We start from the raw sequence: 21,305 nt of genomic DNA on the forward strand, positions 1-21,305 counted from the left end.
TGCAGTGACCACTGCTTCCCACCAGATGGTGCTCTAGATGTGCACACTGTCCTGCTCAGGACCCTGGGCTCTCCCACAAGCTCCGCCCCTGGACCACTCCCTTCTGCTCCCTTGCCACACCCCTCCTGTGCTCTTCTCTTCTGCAAGCCCTGCCCCTGGACCCTGGACTCATGCCTATAATCCTAGCTACTCAAGAGGCTGAGATCTGAGGATTGTGTTTCAAAGCCAGCCTGGGCAGGAAAGTCCATCAAACTCTTATCTCCAATAAACCACCAGAAAACAGGAAGTGGCGCTGTGGCTCAAGTGGTAGAGCGCTCACCTTGAACTGAAGAGCTGAGGGACAGCGCCAAGGCTCAGAGTTATTAACCAAGTCAAGTGAGTGAAGTGGGAAAAAGATATAACACATGCTAATATGGAACAATATACTCCTTTGAAGGGTAACAATTCTATTTTTGAGGAACTTCTTACTGCCGGTGGCAAAGAGAGTCACATTAAAAAATAAAAAATGTTGCCAGTCCAGGAAGGAAAAGCCGTGAGACTCTCATCTCCAATAACCACCAGAAAACCAGAAGTGGCACTGTGGCTCAAGTGTCAGAGCACTCGCCTTGAGCTGAAGAGGTGAAGGACAGAGCCCAGGCCAGAGTTCAAGCCCCACAACCAACAACAACAACAAAAAAAAGTTTTCCTCACCTCCATTATAGAAATACATTCAAAACTGCAGAGGGTGCTCTCTTGCATTCTATGCAGGCATTCCTGTATTGCAGCTTGCTGGAAAAAAAATGCTCACATTTTCCATTTGTAATTGTTAGTTGCCCAAAGAATAATAGCAAGCATTCTAATGTCCATATCTTGGTTAGCCAGGTACTTTATTGCTTAGTGTTGATAAGATCATACATTTGCCTTTTGCATTATTTTTAATGGTCATTAATTCTTTAGGTCACTTGAAAACAATGAAATGTGGGCTGGGAAGGTGGCTCAGTGGTAGAGTACTTGCCTTGCGTGCATGAGGCCCTGGGTTCGATTCCTCAGCACCACATAAAAAGCCAGAAAAGTGGTGCTGTGGCTCAAGTGGTAGAGCGCAAGCCTTGAGCTGAAGAGCTGAAGGACAGCGCCCAGGCCCAGAGTTCAAGCCCACAACTGACAAAAAAAAAAAAAAAAAAAAAAAAAAAACGAAAAAACAAAAGAAAGAAAGAAAGAAAGAAAGAATTCAACATACAAAGGGTGACCAATAATTTGAGCGTCAGATGGTTTCAAAGCCAACCTACAAAAACAGTGAGCCCCTCACCCACACTTGACCAGGAGGGGGGTGCAAGCCTGTCGTCCCCCAAGAAGCAGACCAGGACAGTGGGCTGGGCCTGTCATCCTGCTATGCTATAGAAGAAGCAGAGACAGGCCGGCGGGCTGGGCGGGCAGCGGGATGGGACTGCAGACGAGTGTCCAGGGCAGGCGTGTGTCCAGGCCGTGTCCTGCTTTTCTCGGGGGCTGGGCATGGGGGCAGAGGAGGGCCCACCGTGACCACCAAGCAGGAGGACTCCCAGGAGGTCGGCCCAGCGCGGGCTCGCGGCCCGGGCGGTGTGGACCTGCGCTGCACCTGCAGGCGCTGGCGGGGGCCGCGGCCCCGGGCTGCCCAGCTCGGCGGGCCCTCCCGGACGCCGAGCGCTCGCCTGGGCACAGCGGGACCCCGGGGCGACTGGGCCTCCAGCCGTCCTAACTCCTGTGCCCTCGGGGCTTTGCGCACACTCACCCCGTGAACGCAGCCCAAGGCGTGGCCACCCACTGGCCACCAGCCTCCCGCAGCGGGCGCCCCGCCCGCCCGGCCCGAGCCCCCCAGAGCCCGGCCACGGCGCAGCCCCCGCGCCCTCCGGCCGCTGGCTCGCCTGAGCCCGGCTGTCTTCAGGCACCGCGCTAGCCAGCCCGCGCCCGGCGGGGTCCTGCGGGCTCTCGAGTGGACAGCTCTACCGGGGTCCTGGGGCGGTCGCGTAGCAGCCGCGGGACGCGGCCCGGCCGGAAGCCAGGTGGCTCGCCGCGTGGGGCCCGCTGGCCGTCCGGGTCCGAGGTCGGCCCGCCGCGGGCGGGAGTGTCTGCGGTGTCCCCGGTCCGTCCAGCCCTCGAGAGAGCGCACGCGAGGACGAAGCCGCCGGGGGGCCGGGGAGGCGGCGAGCGGCCCAGCCTACCGGCCGGCCCGTCGGAACCGCGCAGGGCCCCGGCCCGGGAAGGCCGGGACCGGAAGGGTCGTGGGCTTGCGCGGGTTTGCGCACGGTGCGGGAGGCGGCGCTTGGCGGGTGAGTTCGCGGGAAGGCCGGTCGAGGGCAGTCTGTCCCCGGACCTCGCGGCCGGCGAGGTGGAGGGGGCCGGGGCGGCTTTCTGACGGACCGCCGGCCGGCCCAGCAGGCCAGCGCCTCCCCGCAGCCCGGAGCTGGAACCTGAGCTCCGCGGCCAAGCCCGAGTGCGTGCGCCCCGGGGACGAGCCCCACCAGGGCCCACGGCAGCCTAGCCTGTTCCTGCCGCCCGCCAGCTCAGAACCTGGCTGTAGAACGTTGCTAAGAATGTTTGCAGAATCAAATGTGCATATGGATAGAGCAGAACAGGCGAGAGACGAAGTTGCACGCCGGGTGGATTCTGTAGGCTGGTATGGGTGTCGGCCCTGAGTGGCAGTGCGTTTTGCACAGATAGGAATGAGGAACAGCCTTTGGAGTGAGCAGGACTAAACTATTTGTGTTTAACGTAACTTGCACTTGTGTGCCTTTATCAATTTACAAGCCTCTGGATGTAGGTGTCTTTAGTGTTTCAACATTTAGGAGATGCCTAAAACTACTAGAGGTTTTAAAATATTCCCTGCCGGAGAGGCTTGAGGAATACCCACCTGGAAGGAGGGAAAGGCACCTGCTGATTGAAGCGAGGGAAGATCTTCCAGAATATAAGTTAGGCATCTTAGACTCTGTGGCCCATGCCACTCAGTGATCAGAACTGAGGCTGTTACTGCCAGACAGTCGTCTCACACTTAATATGTGATATGGACACTTTTTTGTTGAAGTTTTACAAGTGAGAAAATGTGTGTTGAATTTATGTTTAAAGAATGTAAAGAAAAGGGACTGGGAAGGTGGCTCAGTGGGAGAGCGCTTGCCTTGCATGCATGAGGCCCCTGGGTTTGATTCCTCAGCACCACATAAGCAAAAAGAAAAAAGACCGAAGTGGCGCTGTGGCTCAAGTGGTAGAGCGCTAGCCTTGAGCTAAAGAGCTGAGTGACAGCACCCAGGCCCAGAGTTCAGGCCCCACGACCAGACCCAAAAAAAATAGAATGTAAAGAAACAAAACCAGCACCAGTGGCTCATGCCTGCAAACCTAGCTACTCAGGAGGCTGAGATCAAGGATTATGGTTTATAGCTGACCCATTCAGAAAAGTTTGAGAGACCCTCATATCCAATTAACCAGAAAGGGCTGGGAAGGTGGCTCAGTGGTAGAGCGCTTGCCTTGCATGCTCGAGGCCCTGGGTTCGATTCCTCAGCACCACATAAGCAAAAAGAAAAAAGCCAGGAGTGGCGCTGTGGCTCAAGTGGTAGAGCGCTAGCCTTGAGCTGAAGAGCTGAGGGACAGCACCCAGGCCCAGAGTTCAGGCCCCACGACTGGACCCAAAAAAAAAAAAAAAAAAACAAAAAACAATTAACCAGAAAAAAAATGTCAAACTGGAGGTGTGATTTAAATGTTAGAGCATCAGCCATAGGGAAAATGTTCAGGGAACATGAAAGGCCTTGAGTTCAAGCCCTGGTGCCAGCACCAAAAAACCACACACACACACACACACACACACACACACACACACACACACACACACACACACACACACACACACACACACACACACACACACACACACACACACACACACACACACACACACACACACACACACACACACACCAGCACCAAAAAACCACACACACACACACACATGAGAGAGAGAGAGAGAGAGATAGAGAGAAACACACAAAACCCTGTAGTACAACAGATGGGAGCAGGTGGGAGTGGCCTGAGCATACCTAGAGCAAAGAAATGACCTGGGAGAGGGCTGGAATGTGGCCTAGTGGTAGAGTGCTTGTCTAGCATGCATGAATCCCTGGGTTTAATTCCTCAGTACCATATAACAGAAAAGTGGCAGTGGGGCTCGAGCGGAGCCCGGTAGAGTGCTAGCCTTGAGCAAATGAAGCTCAGGGACAGTGCAGAGGCCCTGAGTTCAAGCCCCAGGTCTGAAAAAAAAATGACCTAGGAGAATCTTATGGACATAGGGTTATAGCCTAGAAGCTCAATATAAGGTGACCAAGTTGGTGGTGAATGGAGAAGAGTGTATGTCCTTCACACCCCTTTCTCATCAGTCCAGGAGGAACAACAAACAGATTGTATTAAAGGGACTTCACATCTCTAACAATAGCTTCTCATTGACTTTCGTAGATAGTGACAAGACCCTTGGCTGGAATCTTGCCTAAAACCCAGACCCAATGGCAGGGGACAGATCCAAACGCTGTGAACTGGACCAAGAGAAATACGATGCTGATGACAGTGTGAAGATCATCTGCTTGGGAGACAGCGCGGTGGGCAAGTCCAAGTATGTTGAAAGATTAGGGAAGACCACCCACTTTTCTTAGAAAAGTCCTCCAGAGTCTTCAAAGAGTGGTGGGTTCTATGGGCTGGTGAGGGAGGAGTGTTGGCTGGGGCATAGCTATACATGAAGGGATCACATCAGGAATTGTGGGTATTGAGAAAAGGGGTGGGGGGATGACTCAAGGACTAAGGAATTAGAACATTTTCCTTGAGTCCTGACAGAAGTTGTGGAGTACAAAATGAGGAGGTAAGAATTGCAATATTCCTTTATGTGGCACGTGGGCTGAAGGGATGGTACAGTGGAAAGGGAAAGGGAAAAGTGACAGGTTGAATAATGGTGGTAAAAATGGTTTTGGCCATGTGGCTTATTCTGTCAGACCAGGTGCAGAACTCTCCACGGGGAAAGGTAAAGCAAGGTTGTGCTGTGCTCACAGCCAATCTCCACGAGGTATCCTACTTCTCTGGGACTAGTATGGGGGCCTGCCCATTTCTACTCATGAAATGAGAGTGTTTCTGCCTTAATGTTAGCCTAATCTTCTATAAACTCCTGGCCCCCACATTTTCTACTTTGTGCTCAGGTAGCTATAAGTAGTTCTCTAGAGGCTTTGCAGGTTGTTTTTTTTTTTATGTTTTTTATTTTATTATAAAGGTGATATACAGAGGGGTTAAGGTTTTATAAGTCAGATAATGAGAACTTTTTTCTTTTTGGACAATGTCGCCCCTTCCTTCACTCTCCCCCAGTTTTTGAGACTTTGCAGTTTGAGTCTTTTTCCCCTACTACACTCACATTTGCAGGTCTACATTTGTATTTACAGTTGCCTTGAACTTATAAACATTCTACCCAATAAAAGTGAGGATGGCCAGGTGCTGGTAGCGCTTGCCTTGTAATCCTAGCTATTCAAGAGGCTGAGATCTGAGTATCCCAGCTCCAAGCCAGCCCAGGCAGGAAAGTTCGTGAGGCTCTTTTTTTCAATGAACTTCCAAAGAATTGGAAATGGAGCTATGGCTGAAGTGTTACAGTGCTAGCCTTTAGCAAAAAGACTCAGGCTCAGAGACAGTACCCAGGTCCTGAGTTCAAGCTCCAAGACCATTGCAAAAAAATAAAAGTAAGGATGAGTGTTTCAATTTGGGAAGATTACCCAATAAATAACTCCTCTGTCCCCACTGGGAGAGACTAACGCAGAGCACACAAGTGGCAGGCAGATGGGGAGCGTATTGTGGCCTAATAACTGATAGACGTTTTGGGGAACGTAGCTTGTAATGAGACCCACAGGGCCTGCCTGCTAAGTCAGTGCAGGGATAAGTCAAGTGAAGGGATAACAAAAAATAAAAATCTTAAGTCATTAATAGGACAGCAAAGATTATCCAGCATTGGCACCCATGACATTTGAAGAAAAACTAGAGGCTGGGAAGGTGGCTCAGTGGTAGAGCACTTGCCTTGCATGCATGAGGCCATGGATTCAATATTTCAGCACCACATAAGCAGAAAAAAAAAAGCCTGAAGTGGCGCTGTGGCTCAAGTGGTAGAGTGCTAGCCTTGAGCTGAAGAGCTGAGGGACAGCGCCCAGGCCCAGAGTTCAGGCCCACACCAGATCCAAAAAAGAAAGAAAGAAAAGCTGGTCACCAGCCCTTAGCAATACCTCAAACAGCAGTTTCACACACAGAACCTACGGTGGAAACAGTAGATCTGAAAGAAGATGGACAGATGAGAAACTCTTGGTTCAGTTTTATTGAAAGTCTAGAATTCTGTTATATTTCAGTATCTCTAACTTGTACATCTACACTCTGTTGGGAGACTAAGAACTCTCAATGCACCTATGTGCATTGATTTGGAGAGCACTATCTCTGCACAACCTCAGATGTGGAAGTCATGCTGCCTTCTTGCAGTTCAAGACTTTACATTAGTAGGAGTCCAGATCACCAGGTCTTCTTTGAAGTGCCTTTTTCTCCAGGGTACATTCATCCTGGTTGACTACTATAAGCATCCCAGACCTCCATTGAGGGTAGGCACAAATATGGTCCCACTTCTTTTGTTTTGTGGTTTTTTTGTCAGTCATAGGGCTTGAACTCTGGGCTTGGGTATTGTCCCTGTGCTCTTCAGCTCAAGGCAAGCGCTCTACCTCTTGAGCCACAGCGCCACCTCTGGCTTTCTAGTGGTTTATTGGAGATCAGAGTCTCACAGACTTTTCTGCCCGGGCTGGCTTTGAACTGTGATCCTCAGATCTGAGACTCCTGAGTAGCTAGCATTACAGGAGTGAGCCACCGGCACCCAGCAGTGATTATTCCCACTTCTTTTCTTTTTTTTTTTTTTTTTTTTTTTGGTTGGTCGTGGGGGCTTGAACTCTGGGCCTGGGCGCTGTCCCTGTGCTCTTCAGCTCAAGGCAAGTGCTCTACAGCTTGAGCCATAGCACCACTTCTGATTTTCAAGTGGTTTATTGGAGATAAGAGTCTCACGGACTTGCCTGGGCTGGCTTTGAATTTTGATCCTCAGATCTCAGCCTCCTGAGTAGCTAGGATTACAAGCGTGAGCCACCAGCTCACCAAGCCCGGCTTGGTTCCCACTTCTATATACAGGAATCCTCTGACCTGGGCACTGCCTTCTGGAGAAAATATTACCTTTGTTAATGATGGATGCACAAGCTATTATAAATAGTTCTGCTATGAATACTGGTGCACAACTGTCTGTCCATTAATTTAAGGGCTATATATCTAGGAGTAAAATGCAGGTCACATGGTGATTCTGTGTTTTACTTCATGAAGAACCCCCAAACTGGGCCTGAGAAGGTGGCTCAGTGGTAGAGTGCCTGCCTTGCATGCCTGAGGCCCTGGGTTCGATTCCTCAGCACCACATAAGCATAAAGAATAAAGCTGGAAGTGGCGCTGTGGCTCAAGTGGTAGAGCGCTAGCCTTGAGTTGAAGAGCTGAGGGACAGCTCCCAGGCCCAGAGTTCAGGCCCCATGACCGGACCCAAAAAAAAAAAAAAAAAAAAAAGAACCACCAAACTGTTTTCCACAGTATTTGCACCATTTTACATTCCCACCAACAGTGCACAGAGGTTCCAAATTCTCTACAGCCTCTTACCATTTTTTGTGATACTAGCCATTCCAATGGGCATAGTGTCTGATTATAGTTTTGATTTGCATTTTCCTCAGATCTGATGATGTTGCCTCATCTTTTCGTGTGCTTTTTGTCGTTTGTATGTTTTCTTCAGACAAATGTTTACTTAAATCCTTTATCCATGTTTAAATAGGATTGTTTGGGAGGTTTGTTGTTGTTGTTGTTTTGTCAGTTGTGGGTCTTGAACTCTGGGCCTGGGTGCTGTCCCTGGGCTCTTCAGCTCAAGGCAAGCACTCTACCATTTGAGCCACAGCACCACTTGCAGTTTTCTGGTAGTTGATTGGAAATAAGAGTCTCACGGACTTTCCTGCCCAGGGTGGCTTTGAACTGCAATCGTCAGATCTCAGCCTCCTGAGTAGCTAGGTTTACAAGCTACTGGTGCCTGGCTGTTTGGGAGTTTTTTATTGTAGATCATTGTGTTCTACTTACTAAATTCTTCAGGTATATATGGTTTGCATATATTTTCCTATTCTATAGGTTGTCTTATCACTTCCTTGGTTGACAAAGGACTTTTTAATTTTAATTGTGCCTACCATACCTTATTCTCTGATTTCTTGTGCTTTAAATATCATATTTAAGAAATACTTCCAAATCCAAGGTCATGAAGACTTTTCACTCTCTAATTTTCATCCAAGAGTTTCATACTTTTAACTCTCATGTTTTGGTCTCTGATCAATTTTAATTGTGTGTGTGTGTGTGCGCGTGTGTGCGTGTGTATGCGCGTGCGTATGTGCGCACACAGTGCACCCACTGGTCTATGGGCCTGGCAACTGTCCCTGAGGGTCTTTTTGCTCAAGGCCAACACCTTGCCACTTGACCCACAGCTCTACTTCTGAGTTTCAGTTAATTAATTAATTTTTTTGTCTGTAATGGGGCTTGAACTCAAGTCCTAGGTGCAGGCCCTGAGTTCTTTTTGCTCAAGGCTAGCACTCTACCACTTTGAGCCACAGTGTCACTTCCAGTTTTTAAGTAGTTAATTGGAGATAAGAGTCTCATGGGCTTTTCTGCCTAGGCTGGCTTCCAACCACAATCCTCACTTCTCAGCCCCCTGAGTAGCTAGGATTACAGGCCACTGGCCCCCAGCCTGTTCATTTTTAATGTGGTATGAGGTTAAGGGTATGCAGTACTCGTAGCTTATTTCCATGGGGCATCCTTCTCCTCTTGGACTGGTAGAGTACTTAGCCATTTTTACCTTCATGAAGTGAGAGTAGAGTTGTTCTTGCTTTGATGTCTGATCTAGTCTTGTCTCCTGTGAGCCCCTGGCCCACCACGTTTTCTGTATGAACTTAGGTGTAAACAGTTCTCTATAATAGGCTTTGCTGTTTTGAGACCATCTTCATGAATTCACATTCCCAACTATACCCACATACTGCAATTCTACTTTAGTATTTTACAGTTGCCTTGACCACCTCATCAGCACCAGCTTCATTCTTTTGCATGTTGATTTCCAGTTTTCTCTTTTTGTCAGTCGTGGGACTTGAACTCTGGGCCTGGGTGCTCTCCCACAGCTCTTCAGCTCAAGGCTAGCACTCTACCACTTGAGCCACAGTGCCACTTCTAGTTTTCTGAGTGGTTTATTGGAGATGAGAGTCACACAGAGTTTCCTGCCCAGGCCGGCTTTGAACCGAGATCTTCAGATCTCAGCCTCCTGAGTATCTAGGATTACAAGCGTGAGCCACTGGCGCCGGCTTGATTTCCAGTTTTCAAAGCACCATCCTTTTCCACATTATATGATCTTTGTACTCTTCAAAAATCAATTGGTCATATTTGTGAGATTTCATTTCTGGACTATCTATTCCTCTATGTCTATATGTTCTAGATATCCAGATTCTAATACTGTACTGCTTTGGTTACTAGGTTTATAGTGAGTTTTGAAATTGGGAATTATGAGTCTCTTATAAGTCCTTTTTCATGATTATTTTAGCTACTTAGGATCCCTTGAAATTCTATATAAATTCTGGAATGTCTCTATTTCTATTTTAAAAAATCTTATAGGATTTTGAAAGATATACTGCATTGAATCTATAGATTGCTATGGGTGGTAATATTAACCTAATAATATTAAGTCTTCAGTTTCATGGAAAAATATCTGTCCATTTATTTAGATCTTAATTTCTATCTTAAAACTTTAGCTTTTAGTGCTACAAGTTTTATTCCTTCTTGGATATATTTATTCTTAAGTATTCTTTTTTATGCACTTGTGAAAGGAACTTTGTTTAATGTTCATATTTTGTTAATGCTAGTGTGTAGCAACTGATTTTTCTGTGTTGGTTTTATATATATATATATATATTTTTTTTTTTTTTTTTTTCTTGTGGGGCTTGAACTCTGGGCTTGGGCGCTGTCCTTGTGTTCTTCAGCTCAAGGCGAACGCTCTACTGCTTGAGCCACAGCACCACTTACGGTTTCCTAGTGGTTTATCGCAGATAAGAGTCTCACAGACTTTCCTGCCCAGGCTGGCTTTGAACCACGATCCTCAGATCTCAGCCTCCTGAGTAGCTAGGATTACAGGCGTGAGCCACCGGCACCTGGCTTGGTTTTATATTCTTAAACCTTGCTGAATATATCACATATAACAGTTGTGGATTTATTTTAAATTTTACCTCTTCCTTTTCATTTGGATGCCTATTATTTTCTCGAGTAGGTGCTCTGAGTAGCATTTCTAGTACAATACACACTAGAGATGGTGGAGGGGGCATCCTTGCCTTGCTCCTGGTCTTAGGAGAAAACTCATTTTTTTACCATTGAGTGTGATGTTACCTGTTTTTCATATATAGCCTTTATCCTGATAAAGAATTTCTCATCTCTCCCTTTTTTCCTAGTCTAGCTAGAGGTTTTTCAACTTTGTTGATATATTTTAAGAGCCAGTTACTTTGTATATATTTTTTATTGTACAGAGGGGTTACAGTTACATGAGTAAGGTAATGAGTATATTTCCTATTGAGCATTGTTATCTCCTCCTTTGTTTTTCCCCTATCATCCCTTCCCTCCCCACCTCCACTACTTCTCCCACCTTACCCCCCACCACCCAAAGTTGTGAAGTTCGTTTTCAACATAGGATCCAAGAGCCAATTTTTTATTGCATTAGTTTTTTTTTGTTTTTTGTCTTTTCTTCCGTCATGGGGCTTGAACTCTGGGCCTGGGCACTGTCCCTCAGCTCTTCAGCTCAAGGCTAGCACTCTACCACTTGGGTCACAGCGCCGCTTCCAGCTTTTTCTGCTTATGTGGTGCTGAGGAATAGAACCCAGGGCCTCATGCATGTGAGGCAAGCACTCTACCACTGAGCCACCTTTCCAGACCTCCTTTAATGTTTCTCATACATGCCAGCATAATGGCTCAAGTCTGTAATTTTAACTACTTGGAGCTCAACTCTAGGCTATAAAATTCTAGGCATAAAAGTCTCAGGACTCCATTTCAGCCAATGGTTGGGCATAGTTGTGAGCACTTGTTATCCTAGCTATGGGGAGGGAAGCACAATAGCTGGTGTAAAGACTCACCTGTCATCCCCAGCCACACTGGGAAGCACAGTTATGAAGGTCACAGGTCAGGCTGGCTCATGTATAAAGCAAGACCTTACCTCAAAAATAACCAGTGCGCCGGGCACTGGTGGCTCACGCCTGTAGTCCTAGCTACTCCTGAGGCTGAGATCTAAGTATTGCGGTTCAAAGCCAGCTCGGGCAGGAAAGTCCATGAGACTCTTATCTCCAATAAAGCACTAGAAAACCGGAAGTGGCACTGTGGCTCAAGAGGTAGAGCGCTCGCCTTAAGCTGAAGAGTGCAGGGATAGCACCCAGGCCCAGAGTTCAAGCCCCACGACCGACAAAAATAAATAAATAACCAGTGGCTCATGCCTGTAATCCTAGCTACTCAGGAGTCTGAGATCTGAGGATCACAGTTCAAAACCAGCCCAGGCAGAAAACTCCATGACTCCTAGCACCAATAAACTACTCAAAAACCCAAAAGTGGTGCTGTGGTTTATGTCGTAGAGCTCTAACTTTAAGCACAAATAGGCTGAGACAGCCCAAGCCAAGTTCAAGCCCCAGAACTAGCAAGAAAAAAAAAAAGTAAAAAGGGGCTGAAGATGTGGCTCAAGTGGTAGAGTGCCTGCCTAGCAAGTATCAGAGTCGTTTATAAGTAGCTTAATATGTTTGATAGTCATTTAGCTTTAAAGTATAAGGATGGGCTGGGAATGTGGCTTAGTGAGAGCACTCGCCTAGCATGTATGAAGCCCCGGGTTCAATTCTTCAATACCACATAAACAGAAAAAGCTGGAAGGAGCCCTGTGGTTCAAGTAGTAGAGTGCTACCCTGCAACACAGAGAGGTTCAGGGACAATGCTCAGACCCTGAGTTTAGCCACAGGACTGGCATAAATAAATACATAAATAAAATAATAAAGACATTAAAATTGGTTTGGGTTTTTTTTTTTTGTCGGTCGTGGGGCTTGAACTCTGGGCCTGGGCGCTGTCCCTCAGCTCTTCAGCTCAAGGCGAGCGCTCTACCACTTGAGCTACAGCGCCACTTCCGGTTTTCTGGTGGTTTATTGGAGATAGGAGTCTCACAGTCTCTCCTGCCTGGGCTGGCTTTGAACCGTGATCCTCAGATCTCAGCCTCCTGAGTAGCTAGGATGACAGGCGTGAGCCACCAGTGCCCGGCTTGGTTTGGGTTTTTATTTACAACTTAATTATATTTTGCTCAGAGAATATTTGGGAGAGAGTGGTTATTTTTTGAGATTTACTTTATGGTCTAATTGGACGTTAGTTACTATATGGTCTGATTGGAAGACAGGTCTAACCTTGGGTTCAGAGATATGAAATAAGTTAAGCTCACATTCATGTGTTCAAGTACGGACTGGGTACCACTGTACCTTTGTGCTGCCCTAGCCTTCTTGTGTATATTACATTCTGAGACAGACAGAATAAAGTTACCTGCTATTTCAGTTGGTGTTAAGTGCAAAGCAGAGAGGGATGGGGAGTACAAGGCGTATTATTTCTTTATTTGTATTTATTATTTATTATAACTGTGATAAGTAGAGTTGCCAGAGATGAGCTTACTGTTCAGGTGACATTTACACAAAACCTCTAAGGACCTACAGAATCTTGGGGAAGGGTCTTTGGAGTGAGGGGTGCAGCCTTCCTGAACTCAGCCTCCTCGAGTATAGAATGAGGATAATTGTATGATGGGCAGTAATGTGCTGAGGTAGAAACAATGAATCTGAGAGCCTCATATGCATTGATCTATGCATCCATAGTAACATAAGTAGTTTGCGATGAGGGGTTGACAATAGAGATTCCCAAATTTTAGGCTTAACCTAAAAACTGTGTGACTGAAAGTTAATGGGAGAGGGGGAACCACAGGTGTCTTCCAGATTATCAGCATGGAGTTGATAAAGTAGGAGTAAGGAGGAGATTAGGATGCCATGTGACCTTCCACTTTGAACCTTCCCCTTACAGACTCATGGAGAGATTTCTCATGGATGGATTGTATCCTTCAAGAGTTGAAACCCCTGTTCCTGTGCTCTTCCAACTCTGGTGCCTCTCATCCCCACCTTACCTTTTCCAATAGCAGCCCAGGGAGATTTGATGGGTAATGACACGTGGGTTTCCCTTCACATTACCTTCTCCCTCACTGACCCACACATCACATAATCCCTGCTGACTGTGCTAGAGCTTACTCATGTTTAGGGTCTCTTTTATGTTAGAAAGATCAGAAGAATGGTACGGAGCATTTGGTCTGGATCAAATGTTGGAAATGAAGCTATGCCTCCTTAGTAACTCTGACCTTGGATAAGGCACTTAATTTCTTACCTCAAAACATGGATTCTTAATTTTGCTTAATGTCTCTGTTACAGATGCATTGTGTACAATACAAGTTACCAGCTGATCCCTCCTCCTGTAACTTGTCACATTGTGCAGCTTTAGAGCAAGGCCTTCCCTGCAACTAGGAGCTTTTTACAAAGCTGCTCAGGCCAGGCTCCAGTGGCTTACACCTGTAATCCTATATACTCTGGAGGCTGAGGGGAAGGGTTCAAGGACAGCTTGGCCAGAAAAGTTCACAAAGTCCTATCCTCAAAATACCCAGCCAATAACAAATTAAACTGAAACATTGCTAGGTAGATCCATTGAAAACTACAGGTGAAGAGGGCCCTAGAACCGGTATGCTCCCTGCCTTGGCTCCACAAGACTGATGTCAGTCATACTGGGATCTGAGTATATTTTGTTCTACCTTGTACGGCGTGTTACTGTGACCCAGCCCACCTGTATGGTCTCAACTTTGCTACTTGGGCCATCTAGCACCTCCATCATCGAGAGGTGCCATTCTCTAGGTTTTCTGCTAGATTTCACACACAGGCAGCTTCAGTTTATAAACAGCTTGTCAGATGCCCGGCTTGGGAGAGCTTTTTTCCCCCATGGAACAGTCATGTTGCCACCTGGAATTCGTGTTTCCTTTTTGGCCTACAAGAGCTCTGCCCATGAAAAAATGGAGACATCCGGTTCTATTTTCCAACTTCACGATGCCACTGCTTATGACAGTTTCTGTGGAAAAGTTTGTTCCCTGTTTAGGTGGTCAGACTTGACACACTCCAGCCCCTGCTGTCTCTGGACCTCATGGAGCTTGTGTCAGTGAGAGACACTGATCCTCTGTCTGTACAAATCTCAAAAGAAAAAGAGGGGGGCGCCTTTCATCACAATAACACCCCACTTGTTTCTTTTTTCCCCTTTTACTCACCTCTGTCCTTAACCTGTGTGCAGCCAGCCACAGCAGCTGTCCACATATGCCTTGACTCTGTATAAGCACACCGCCACGGTAGATGGAAAGACCATCCTTGTGGGTGAGCATCGTGGGCCCTGGCCATGCTGAGCCTCACGGGAGAGAAAGGGAGAAGACCAGGGGGGTAGCCAAGAGAGGAAAGAAAAGGGGGAACCACATCAGTAATTTACAATGGCTTTGCAGTAAGGTGTAGCAAATAAACAGCCTGTTGTCTCTTAAACCACATGTATGCTGTGGGTGGTATTGAAAGCCATACTAATAGACATATAATAATATACATCTTTTATTAATTTAAAAAGAAAGCTGAACGCTGGGTGTTACTGGCTCCCAGTCAAAATCCTAGCTGCTAGGAGGCTGAGATGTGAAGATCACAATTCGAAGACAGCCCTGGTGGGAAAGTCAATGAGACTTTTTTTTTTTTTTTTTTTTTTTTTTGTCGGTCATGGGCTTGAACTCTGGGCCTGGGCGCTGTCCCTCAGCTCAAGGCGAGCGCTCTACCATTTGAACCACAACACCACTTCCAGTTTTCTGAGTGGTTTATTGGAGATAAAAGTCTCAGACTTTCCTGCCCGAGCTGGGTTTGAACCATGATCCTCAGATCTCAGCCTCCTGAGTATCTAGGATTCAGGCGTGAGCCACCGGCGCCCAGCTTAGCACACAAACTTTTGACTAGACAGTTGTGGCCTGAACATGATCTCCTATTCAGGACTTGACCTTCCATGAAGTTACAACTTTTTCTTTGGCCAGGCCACCCTATCCTGCCTGGCTGTCCAGTCTGTGATCACTGCACATGGAAATTTAGCCCATCTTGATGGTGGGGATGAGGAGTACCTCCCCGTCCTCTCCCCCTTCCTTCCCTTTCCTCTTCCTCCTCTCCCCCCCCCCACCTCTAGGACTTCCTGGACATAGTGCAGACTACCTACCCCTCCCTCTGGCCCTTGGCCCTGCGTCCCCACACACCAGTGTACACACACACTTCTCACAGCCCATTCGGGGCATGCTGCCCTAATGACAGCGTGGAGCTGTGTGCTGACCGCTCCTCCCCAGGCTCTCCGTGTTCTCCCACACACATTGTGGTTGGCCCCACACGTGTGTCATGTTTCTACCCAGAGACATGTTGGGGATGTGTGGGTTTTCCTGCCCTCCCATCCCATCAGACCGAGCTGTGTTTACCTTGCAGATTTTTGGGATACAGCAGGGCAGGAGCGGTTCCAGAGCATGCATGCCTCCTACTACCACAAGGCCCACGCCTGCATCATGGTATGAGACCTGGGGGTGAGGGGATGCGGGCGTCACGAGTCCTGGGCCCTTCTACCCGAGCTGGGTACTGGGAGACAAGGGGTCAGGGCCACTCAGAGGGCTTTAAACTCCATGTGCCTTCCAGAACTTCTAAGTGGAAACATGCCAAATGTCCCCACCTGAGAACAGGACCACATCCCTTCCCAGGGCCCTCTTACTGCTTTCCAGTGACCTTTCTCAGACTGGCCCTCGCCCCCTTCCCAGCTTCTCACTGTGAGGGTCATTAAGGCTCCACTTAGTGGCTGGGTGTAGAATACAGCATGGGAAGGGAAGTAAAGAGTGACGGGAAGCCTGTCCTTCTAGAAGCTTCCACCTCGCAGTAACATGGCTGATTTCTCAGCCACCACTCTTAGCTGCTAAGACACGTTTTTCTTTTGATCCACTTATAAAACATTTTCATGGATATCAGCCATCTGTAACACATGGATCAATAAGACACTGCCTTTTCCTTAGTCTTCCTTTTTCCTTTTTTGGACCTTGGGAAAGCTTAGCATATGCTCTGCCACTGATCCGCACCCCACCCCAAAGACAGTGTACTAACCTGTGAGTCCAAGTAATTGTCACCAGTAAAAACCTCACTCATTCATATTTCTTAGACTATCACTCAAGGTCTTGCTCACAGAAAACCCAAACTTAGTGGCACAAAACACCCTTGTACACGGGGTAAGGGACCCAGTGAGTCTGTGGGGTCTCTTGTCAAGAAGATCCCCAGGCTGGGTTCCAGGCCTCTGCACACATGCTGGGAGCAGACCGGGCCATCAGCAGGTATTGTCACAAGTGCCTCTCCAAGTAGTTTTGCTAGTATAGGCTGATCTGGCTTGCCCACGGGATGGCAGCTGTATCTCAAGACTGAGTCCCCAAGGAAAGTCGGGTGGAAGTTGTATTGCCCTCTGGCCTAGCCCTGAAAGTCCAACCACCTCAGTCTGGCTGCAGTCACAAAGGGTCCCACATCGCTGATAAAAGCACATGGAGTGGAAGAGTTGGCACCACTGTTGGTGTCTCTAAGTCTGCCCTGACACTCAGTAACACTTGACAACACCCACCCTTCCAGTACTACCTCCTACTTTGTGGTTTCCTTCAGTGTGCATGACCTTGTCCCTGCCCGAATGAGCAGCAGCAGCAGAAGGGATACACAAGAAACTGGTCTGCTTACTCTTCCCCATTCCCTCAGCCTGCCCTGGTTTATACCTGTTCACTGAAGTACTGCTCATCCAGGCTCTGCTTAGACACCACCTCTATACATCCTTTTCTGATATGTGGCAGAGTTGCTCTTTTATACACAACAGACCTTACCGCTTCTGGCTCATGGACTGGCTGGTGTGTGAAAGTTGCCAACGGGGGCTTATCAGCTGGCAGACACCACAATGAAGATAGTGAGGATTCTTCCCTCCTGATCCCTTTCAAAGTATAAAGGAGAGGCTCATTACCCAGCTCTTCAGCCCCTTAAGCCCTTGAGAATTTCCAAATTCTTAAGAAGAAGAAGATACTAAAAACAAAAGAGGATATAAAGTAAGACAAGTGGAGCTAGACGCATGACTCACAGGAACAGGAGACTTAGCCATTTCAGTTTCAGTCGTGCTCCGACATCTACTGTTTAAGCTTGCCTCTCCTATCTTGAGAGTGACACCCTCCTGGATGTCCGTGTATATTCATTGGTTCCTCTCAGGCCCTCTTCTGGCTAGTGTGCCAGTCTGAATTCCTTGGCTATGGTGCTTGCCTGTACTCACCTGCCCTGGCAGGGGGGAGGGGAGGGGGGGAGGGGAGTCACTAGAAATGGATTTTAGAAATGACGTCTTCCTCTGCCCTTCGCAGGTGTTTGATGTACAGAGGAAAGTCACCTATAGGAACCTGAGCACCTGGTATGCAGAGCTTCGGGAGTTCAGGCCGGAGATCCCATGCGTCGTGGTGGCCAATAAAATCGATGGTGGGGCCATCCCTGGACCTGAGTGACAGTGATTCTTGGGAACCCTCCACCATACATTTCCCACTACCCTGGAGTGGGTGGCCTTCAGTGATCTATCCTTCCTGACCTCCCTTCCCCTTAAAGATGCCAATCTGTCTTCTTCCTGAGACAGATCTTGTCTACTCAGAACACATACCCTACCCTTTAGCTCAGCTTCCCCTTAGCTTTCAAATCCCTTTTCCCTTTCTCTGAATAGATAGGTCAATGCCCTGCTTTTCTCTGCAGCAGACACACAGGTGACTCAGAAAAGCTTCAATTTTGCCCGGAAGTTCTCTCTGCCTCTGTACTTTGTCTCAGCTGCTGATGGTACCAATGTTGTGAAGGTAATGGCAGGCTGCAGGAGCAGTCCGTGAGATGGGGAATAGATACTGAAGTCATAGGGATCTGTGAAGGGAAGGGACCAGGAGGATGGACAGAGTGTGCCAGTGAGCCGGGGGGGGGGGGGGTAGTGGGGGGAATAGGGTGGTGGGCTTGTGCTTGATGCCGTGAGTGTCTCTTGACTGGATCCGGTGATGAGGGCTGAGATGAAGAGCAGGCTTGCTAGTTGTAGAGGGTGGTGGGAGTCCAAGGCCCTCTGCCCATTGTCACACGTTGCCTCTACCACCTGCAGCTCTTCAATGATGCAATCCGATTAGCTGTGTCATACAAACAGAATTCCCAGGACTTTATGGATGAGGTTTTACGGGAGCTCGAGGTAGGCTAGGCCCCACGTGGGGGGAGGGAATAGAAAAAGCGTGCCTCCTCTTCAGAGATGTGGGGTATAACCCAATGTAATGTATTCTACTTGCCCTTGCTACTTTTAATTGTATTGGGGCTACACGGGCAAATGCAGGGCCAGGCCTCATCTGGGACCTTGTTCACAGAATTTCAAGTTGGAGCAGAAAGAAGAGGATGCACCAGACCAAGAGCCGAGTAGCAGGATTGAAAGCCCATCCCCTACCTGATCCAAGAGTAGCCTCGAATCGCTGACTTGAGGGGAGGTGGGGGGAGCCTTTTGGAATACCCCTCTAGCTGTGAATGGAGCAGCTCTTCAGACCACCCTTGCTCAGCTTTCTGCAAACCCACCATCCCCTGGTGTAGGATGAGGTCAGCACAAGCACACTGGTGTGGGACCCCACCAACCTCCCTGCAGCAGAATTAGCACTCAGTGCTTCCAAGCCTTCCACCCACACCCCCAGCTGAGCAGCAAAGAATCAGGGAACATACTTACATGCCTCTTCAGAAAATAGACATTTAGGTGTTTAAGGTTTGTTTGGATTTTGTTTTTTCCTCCCAAAACTGACCTCAGGGATATCTGATGCAGATCTGCCAAGAGAATGATCGCTGATCCCTGGTTATCACATCCCGCTCCCCCAGCAGAATTTGGGAGGCTCTGTCCTTTTTCCCTCGTCTCCCAGCCAACTTTTTTAAAACAATGCCTTTGAACATAGAACTGTTCATTCCAGATTTTCGAGTACCTACTATTTCAAGAACTCTTCTACATAAGGCTGAGATCACAGGAACCAGGTTTGCATCACAGTAAAATAAAAGCAATGTGTAGCTGTATGTAATCACATACGTTACTGTTGGTAAACATGAGGTCAAACAGCTGGGCCACAAGGAACACGTCATTGGGGTTGCATGAAGTCAGCTTTCAGAATAGCTTTCAAAGTCTTCCTGTCAGCATGGGAACCTCTCCTCCAGTTCATTAGGGTCCTTGAACACTGCCTTCTGTGAGTGACCAAGGACTGAGTGGCAGAAGAGATGCCCTGCTTGCCTCCTCCCCTGCCCAGTACCTGTGGCTTGGTAGTATGCTTTTATGATCATCCTGAACATCATTTGCATTATTTTCACTGTTTTGTTTGTATTTTTTACAATAAACATTGAGTTACATAGAGTGTTTGTTTGTGCTTGGAGGTTCTGAGGTATACTGGGGAAAATGATACAGACCATCAACCACATTAACTACAGATCATCATCTTGATCTACCACAGCATAACCTCATCTTGATTGACTAGAGAAGACCATTTCAGTGAAATTTAGTGTTTCAAGAACAAGTGCTGGGGCTAGAAATGTGGCTCGGTGGTAGAGTGCTTGCCTAGCATGCTTGAAGCCCTGGGTTAGATGCCTCAGTACCACATAGAAAAAGCCAGAAGTGGCGTGGTGGCTCAAGAAGTAGAGTGCTAACCTTGAGTAAAAGCAGCACAGGGACAGTGCCCAGACCCTGGCTTCAAGCCCCAGGACTGGCAAGAACAAAAAAACGTGCTGGGTGCTGGTGGCCCATGCCTATAATCTCTAGCCACTTAGGAGACTGAGATCTGAGGATCATGGTTTGAATCCAGCCTGAATGGACAAACCCTGACTCAACTCCGATTAACCACTGGAAAACCAGAAGTGATCTGTGGCTCAAGTGGTAAAATGCTAGCCCTTAGCCACAAAGTAAAGGGACAGCACTCAGGCTCTGAGGTCAAGCCCCAGTAATAGCAGCAGCAGCAGCAAAACATAGGAGCGGGAGCTTCTTTAAATAAATGATGCTCACACAGTCAACTCAGAGTTCACCTGCCCTGAGGTTTTTCGAATTGCATTACTTTAGGGGCTGGGAAGGTGGCTCAGTGGTGTAGTGCTTGCTTCACATGCATGAGGCCCTGGGTTCGATTCCTCAGTACCACATAAGCAGAAAAAGCCAGAAGTGGCGCTGTGGCTCAAGTGGTAAAGCGCTAGCCTTGAGCTGAAGAGCTGAGGGACAGTGTCCAGGCCCAGAGTTCAGGCCCCATGACCAACTTAAAAAAAAAAAAAGCATTAATGAGGCAAGATTGGAAGTGGAAGTGGAGGGAAGGGAGGGATAACAAGTTTTAGTTACTGTAAATAGTAAATTGGCTATGTATTTGATAGTGCTGGGGTTTGAACCCAAGGCCTCATGCATGCAAGCAAATGTTCTAACCACTAAGATACTTCCCCAGCCAATAGGTTTTTTTGTTGTTTTTTTTGGAGGGAGGTCTGGTCGTGGGGCCTGAACTCTGGGCCTGGGCGCTGTCCCTCAGCTCTTCAGCTCAAGGCTAGCGCTCTACCACTTGAGCCACAGCGCCACTTCCAGCTTTTTTCATTTTGCTTATGTGCTGCTGAGGAATCAAACCCAGGGCCTCATGCATGCAAAGCAAGCACTCTACCACTGAGCCACCTTCCCAGCCCCATCAGCCAATAGTTTTTTAATACAAGCAACTTTGTTGAAATAGACTAAGCATGCAGTGAAATTCACCCCGGTGTTTGCACTGCTTTGTATCACATTCCCTGGAAGCGGGGTCGGGGGAAGTCGTCGTTAGATGGCCAACTGGAGCCATTCTCCCCAAAGATGAGGGAGGGGAGCTGAGAGGAAAGCAGGCGAGGCTGTCTCAACTGGAAGCCAGCTGCAAACCACCACCAGGAAAGCTGTAGAGGACTAACTATCCTAGATTTTGTCTAGCCTCAAGGCTGAGGGTGGGAGTATGAATGTCTGGTCAGCAAAGTGTATAAAAAGGAGCGTGCAAAATGGCTCTGCTTTAGCTAGGGTACTTACATTTACATTTGTGGGATGTGCCAACCATC

The 21,305-nt window shown here is 47.9% G+C and overlaps 1 protein-coding gene across 3 annotated transcripts; it reads left to right on the plus strand.

The window, feature by feature from the left end:
* Positions 1 to 1,995: 1,995 nt before the first annotated feature.
* On the plus strand, positions 1,996 to 19,620 carry Rabl2b (RAB, member of RAS oncogene family like 2B). Of its 3 annotated transcripts, none has more exons than XM_069999732.1 (9): positions 1,996 to 2,282; positions 4,447 to 4,600; positions 13,165 to 13,194; positions 14,464 to 14,543; positions 15,663 to 15,742; positions 17,594 to 17,705; positions 17,970 to 18,067; positions 18,355 to 18,438; positions 18,608 to 19,620. In XM_069999732.1, the coding sequence occupies exons 2-9, from the start codon at positions 4,494 to 4,496 to the stop codon at positions 18,686 to 18,688; spliced, it is 672 nt and encodes a 223-aa protein (XP_069855833.1). In that variant the 5' UTR covers positions 1,996 to 2,282; positions 4,447 to 4,493; the 3' UTR covers positions 18,689 to 19,620. The 3 variants fall into 3 exon arrangements, with proteins under 3 accessions (XP_069855833.1, XP_069855834.1, XP_069855835.1); XM_069999733.1 differs by having other exon boundaries at positions 17,973 to 18,067; XM_069999734.1 differs by lacking the exons at positions 1,996 to 2,282; positions 13,165 to 13,194; positions 14,464 to 14,543 and having other exon boundaries at positions 4,517 to 4,600.
* The last annotated feature ends 1,685 nt before the right edge of the window (positions 19,621 to 21,305 follow it).

Source organism: Dipodomys merriami, unplaced genomic scaffold (assembly GCF_024711535.1).
Source record: "Dipodomys merriami isolate MVZ:Mamm:240054 unplaced genomic scaffold, mDipMer1.0.p SCAF_55, whole genome shotgun sequence".
Lineage (NCBI taxonomy): Eukaryota > Metazoa > Chordata > Mammalia > Rodentia > Heteromyidae > Dipodomys > Dipodomys merriami.